A 6,185-nucleotide genomic window follows, 5' to 3' on the forward strand; every position below is an offset into this window, starting at 1 on the left:
CTTCTGGCTTTCATAATTTCCATAGAGAAGTCAGGTGTAAGTCTGATCGGTTTACCTTTATAAGTTACTTGGCCTTTTTCCTTTGCAGCTCTTAATATTCTTTCTTTATTCTGTATATTTTGTGTTTTGATTATTATATGGCAAGGAGATGTTTTTCTTTGATCCAGTCTGTTTGGTGTTTCGTATGCTTCTTGAATATTTAAATGAATATCTTTCTTTATGTTGGGAAAGTTTTCTTCCATAATTTTGTTGAAAATATTTTCTGGGCCTTTGAGCTGTGACTCTTCTCCTCCTTCTATTCCAATTATTCTTAGGTTTGGGTCTTTTTATTGTGTCCCATATTTCCTGAATGTTTTGTGTTGAGAATTTGTTGGCTTTGCCGTTTTCTTTGATCTGTTCATTTATTTTCTCTATGGTGTCCTCAGCATCTGAGATTCTTTCTTCTATCTCTTGTATTCTATTGATTATGCTTGTTTCTGTAGACTCTGCTCGCTGACCTAGATTTTCCATATCTAGCTGGTCCTCAGTTTGTATTTTCTTCCTTGCCTTCATTTCAGTTTTCAATTCTTGAACTGTTACCATTACCTGTTTGATCGTTTTTTCTTGGTTTCCCAGAGTATCATGTATGTATTTACTCATTTCTTCAAACTTTTTGTTATACTTCTCATCCATTTCTATAAGGGCATTTTTTACATGTTGTTTAAGGGACTCTATTGCCTTCATAAAGTCAATTTTTTCCACTTCTTATGTGTTAGGTTGTTCAAATACTTCTGTTGTAATATCATTGGGTTCTGGTGTTTTCATGTTGTTTTTCAGATTATTTGGTGAATTCTTGCCTTGGCGCCTGCCCATCTCCTCCTATTGATCCTATCTAATGGGGCTTTTTAAAACCGGATCAGGTTTCCCTGCTGGCCAAGGGCTCTGCTTACAAAATGCCCTCGCTCTGTCTCCTGGTTCCTGCTGCAGGCCAAGAACCCTCTCACCCCTCCAAAGTGTCTTCAGGACAGGACCAGGCTCCCCATTTGCCAATGACCTGGCTAACCAGAGGCCTACCTCTTTGATTTAATAGTAGTAGGGGGATCTGCTCTCCTTATTGCACGCTTGTCCCTGCCCCTTGCTTCTGCCTCCGTGCTGGTCCCTGCTGCTTGTGTCTGCCCCAGTGCTGATCCCCCAAAGCCTCTTCCTGAATGTGATGTCTCTCCGTCGCGTCTGGCCTCTCTGCGTCCATGCATCTGGACGCCACGGCCTCTCCGCCTCCGTGCCGAAAACACGTTTTATTTCCATCCAAAAAATCTTGGTGTACTCTGGCAATACAAGCTTCAAGTTCACACCTTCACACAATTTAACTTAGGCTTCCATTGAGTGTCACTCTTGACAAATGCCTGGCCTCAACCACTTTCTTTATGTGAAAGGCGAGATACTTAAATGCCGTTCTTCTACTTTTGACTTTAATGTCAGAACCATGTAGCTAAGGTGGACAGGTTCTGTAACTAGCTAGATCATGGTTCGTGGTTAATTACACCTTCACCAATTTTTGGTTTCTCTTTGTTTCCTTCACTAACTTTGCTTGACTCCCCTGGAATTTGCTGTGGATACTGAGGTTGCCTAAATATCAGGGATCCATCAGCACATACCCTACTAGAGGTGGGATTAAAGGCATGTACCACAACACCTGGCTCTAAACTTTTCTTTAATACCTTTTCACTAGTTATTAATAACTAGGTTGATCTTGCCTTTATGTCAACACTCCCTTTATTCGTATCTTAATGTGTTTTTCTCCTTAAACACAAGATTCAAATCCATTCTACGGCCTTCCTGGTGCTCTTTTCAACTTAAATTTTCTACATCTTTCATTTTTTTCAATGCCCATTTTGCCTCTTTTTTTTTTATAAATACTACTTATTGTGACTACAAACAACAGCTTGACAGAGACTATACTATTGTTTTTGGTGGTGTTGTTGTGAGATTTCCTCTGCCTAAAGGATCAATTCCAATCTTGCAACTTTATACTTCGTCAGACTGTTCAGAAAAGGGCAAAACCCAGATATTTCTTCATGAATATATCACAAGATTACCTAGGGAATAAATTAATTTTATTCTCCTCTGAAACCTCTCAGTGAAGTCACACAACCTTCAAATCCCAATCAGCACAGCTGTCTTTTTTCTCCTAATTGTATGCCCTAAGAGAAGCACTTAAACCCTTGAACTGTTTTTCTAATCCACAGTACTATAGTCCATATTCCTTCATCAGAAACACGATCACAGAAAGACTCTAGTTCTTGGTATCAACTTTATATTAGTTATGGTTATGTTGCTGCAAAGAAACATCATGATAATTGCAACTCTAATGACAGAAATCATTTGATTGGGTGGCTACTCTCAGATGCTTAGTCCTTTGTCATGGCGTTCAACACTGTAGTGTGTGGACAGACATTCTACATACATGTGAATTCTCGGTGATAGGAAGTGAACTGATACACTAACAATGGCTTGTGCATAGATGAGAGGTCAAGGCCTGCTTCTACAGTGGCATACTTTATCTAACAAGGCCTCACCACTCCACCTAATCCACATCTGCAAATGCCTTTCCTATTAGAGTATTGGAGACAAGTACTTCAAAATACCACAAATGATAACATGATAAACAGGTCAGGTCTTGGAAAGTAGAGAACTGCATATATGCGCACACACAACATGCACACACATTCGCACACACACACACACACATGAACACTTTTGTACTTCTCGGGCATGCTCAGTACAAATATCAATAAACATGCACACAATGTCACCAGGCACAAATAACCCAGCTCTATAATAACAAGATACTTTGAGCCCCATATATTTCTATGTCATTGAAAATCTGAGTGCTGAAAAACCCTTCCTTTCTAGAAATGAATTTTTTGACTGTTTGCTTGCTGATGTTTGTTTTTTGAGACAGTGTTTCTCTGTATCTTTATAGTCTGCCAAGTAATTAGTTCATGTAGACTAGAGTTGCCTGGCCCTAACAAAGTACCTCCTGCCTCTGCCTCCTGAGTGCTGGGATTAAAGGTGTGTGCCACCAGCACCTGACTAAAATTGATTCTTAACTGAGGCTTGATCACAGACATGACAAAACAACCAGGGCTCCTTTCTGGTGTAGAAGTGAGAATAAAGAAAATAAACCAATAAAACCTCTGTTGGGTCTGAGAAAAGAAGATAGATTGGTTTCTTGTGGTAAAAATACAAAGAGGCATTATAAATAATGTCAGATACTAGTCCATAAGAGGCACAACACCAATCAGCAAAAGAGGCTACCTATAGATCAGGACAACATTTTCCATAACTCCATATCCAATAGTGGGAGAATATTTTCAATATATAAAACTCCAAACCTAGATATAAAAATCAGTAAACCACCTAAAAATGGATAAAAACTTAGATAATATTCAAAGTGAAAACTGAAATGAATGTGAAACAAAGAAATTTTCTGAAGCCCTGCATGACTGGTAGAGGCCCAAGCAGGCTGACCAACTCTGATGCCATCAAGGCTTAGATTGTTTGACCCTAGAATCCAAACATTGAAGAGGAGTCAGCCCAGAGACTACCCCTCACACCACAACTAATGAAAACGCATGAGAATTTTATTAATTTTGTCATGACAGTGTCTTTCAGCATTCGAGAAGCCGAGAGACCTCGAATAGCTGGAACAGGCTACTATTAATGGAGAAGGCTACAGAAGCAATACGGCTTGTTCTTTTACTATTATGATTTGCTTATTAGAAAGGGCTGTTACCAATAATTGGCTGGAGAACTGTTGCCAGAACAGATGAGGTAAGAGGTCATTTTGACCCCATTTCCCAGGGACTGAATAAAAACATACGTGTATGGGGAATTGTTCAGGAACTGAGTCAACATCTTAAAGGTTATCTTGCCCCAATTTCTGGAAACATATGTGCATATATGGCTCTTAGGTCCTTGCTCCCCAGGGAACGAGGGGAAGCACTATGGCACGGAGGCTGAGAAGTTTCACAATTGTCAGAAATGTCTTCAGAATTGTCTTAAAGTTTTACAAGATCCAAAGCTTTCAGTCCATACACACCAACAACTCCTCCAAAGCTGGTTCTGCAGGAGCAGATGTCATCCCTAAATAGGACAGTCTTTTATCTACCTGGAGCGTGTAACTTGGAGGTGCTTTCATTGCCGTTAGCACTGCCAGCTCTCCTGGGAGACTCACCTGGTGGGGTTTGGGGTGGGGGTGAGGGTGGGACAGTGGTGCTGTCTTCATCTACAAGCACAAAGGTGGAGACTGGCAAACCTTAGAGAAGAAGACTTCAAGGGAAGAGAGGTGGCTGGCTGGCTGGAATTCACAAGGAAACTTTCATAATCCTCAGCCCAAAGCCCTGTCAAAAATAGGTTCCCATTTTCTGGGTGATATCTGAGATATACCCCAGTGCTGATCTGATATTTATCATTCCATAAGAAACCAGAAACTGTCAAATGGTGCTGATTTGTTGCGGGAGGTCCTCCCACTCCTCCAGCCAATAGCCGCTAAGAGACCACGCCCCAATTCTCACCTTTAATCCCAACATCCTTCAGGCAGAATCATCCACATCATATTGTGAGTTCAAGGCTAACCTGGTTACACACGGAGTTCCAGGACCACCGGGGCTTTTATACACATAAAGCCTCTTACAAAATCCAATAATTAAAAAGCACCATAGAGCCTAAAATCCAAAGAGCCAAAAATAAAAGTAGTAGAAGAATTTAATAAAAAGAATAATTAAAGTCAAATGTGTAATTGCATTGTAAACCTGAGTGGACAGAAGAATACACTGTGTGACACACTGCAGTTTTTTTAAAGGCTTGGGTGATGGGATGAACCACTAACATTTTCAAATTAAATCAGAAAGCACAGACAGCAAATGATGAAGGCTAAGCTCCTTAATCTCAAGGTCAATTCAATTATATGGAGGGATTTCTGCCATTGTGAGAGATGTTTTTGGTTGCCAACATGACTACAACTGGAATGAAATATAAGCCAAAAATGGAGGGCACACCTGTAAAGGATCATTTTTGATTGGTTTGTTTTCAATCTCAAGGAGGAAAAGACACTCCTTTGATGATTGAATTTGGTGGGAAGACACAGGCCTTTAATCCAGTTCAGGACGGCAGAAGACACACCTTTAATTTCGGGCACACCTTCTGCTGGAAGAATATATAAACACCTAAGAAGTGGCTTTGGCTCACTTGTCTCTGGCCCACACCTTGTTCGCATCTCTCTTCCTTCCTGGGAACAAGAGCCAACTTCTTTGGGATTCCAGTAGATACTGAAGAGCAGCCAAGAGAGAAAGCACTCTGGACTGAGCAACTCCTGAAATTTTTGAAGTTTCAGTTCATAGCCAGCCATTGTCAGATTACCTGGACAGTAGCCTGTAAGTGAGTCCCATATTCTCCAAGGGGGAGCATGGAGGTACATTCTAAAACAATGGTGGCCGGCGGCAGTGATCCTCGGGCTGCAGACATTGAAGAAGATGCCACTCAACTCTTCTTTCTGAAAGAGTTTGAGACAGTGGAGACACTCCTGAACTCTGAAGTTCACATGCTTCTGGAGCATCGAAAGCAGCAGAATGAGAGCACAGAAGATGAGCAGGAGCTTTCAGAGGTTTGCATGAAACCCCTGAACTATACAGCCCGTTTCAGTCATTTCAAAAATAGAGAGACCATTGCCAGTGTTCGTAGCTTGCTTTTCCAGAAAAAGCTACATAAGTTTGAGTTGGCCTGTTCAGCTAATCTTTGCCCAGAGACTGCTGAGGAGTCCAAAGCTCTGATTTCAAGTCTGGAAAAGTGTTTTGAAGATGAGGTACTGCAGCAGATTCTCGATGATATCCAGACCAAGCACAGCTTCCAGTACTGATGTTCACACCCTGCTCCTGAGATTGCTCAGAACGCCACCACATTCCAGCCTGGTCGGCCTCACACAGGAGTGCTGAAGAAAGAGACACTTGGGTCACTTTGCTTTATTGAGATATAATGTCCCTCTGTGGTACTCAGACTCATGATATGCCTCATGCCTCACTCAGCCAAGTGCTGGAATTACAGCCGTGAGCCAACACTCAACAGCTTGGCTTTTTGGAGAGAAAAGGCTGGCTTGGTGAAGGTCTTGGTTGCTGATTCCACAGTGACTATTGGACCATAGTTACTGT

General features: G+C 41.4%; 1 protein-coding gene across 2 annotated transcripts; it reads left to right on the top strand.

The window, feature by feature from the left end:
* Nucleotides 1-5,467: 5,467 nt before the first annotated feature.
* On the top strand, nucleotides 5,468-5,896 carry LOC142853683 (DNA-directed RNA polymerase II subunit RPB4-like). Of its 2 annotated transcripts, XM_075978871.1 has the most exons (2): nucleotides 5,468-5,724; nucleotides 5,818-5,896. In XM_075978871.1, exons 1-2 carry the CDS (start codon nucleotides 5,468-5,470, stop codon nucleotides 5,894-5,896), a joined length of 336 nt encoding a protein of 111 aa, XP_075834986.1. The 2 variants fall into 2 exon arrangements, with proteins under 2 accessions (XP_075834986.1, XP_075834985.1); XM_075978870.1 differs by having other exon boundaries at nucleotides 5,468-5,896.
* Nucleotides 5,897-6,185: the final 289 nt, after the last annotated feature.

Source organism: Microtus pennsylvanicus, chromosome 7, assembly GCF_037038515.1.
Source record: "Microtus pennsylvanicus isolate mMicPen1 chromosome 7, mMicPen1.hap1, whole genome shotgun sequence".
NCBI lineage: Eukaryota > Metazoa > Chordata > Mammalia > Rodentia > Cricetidae > Microtus > Microtus pennsylvanicus.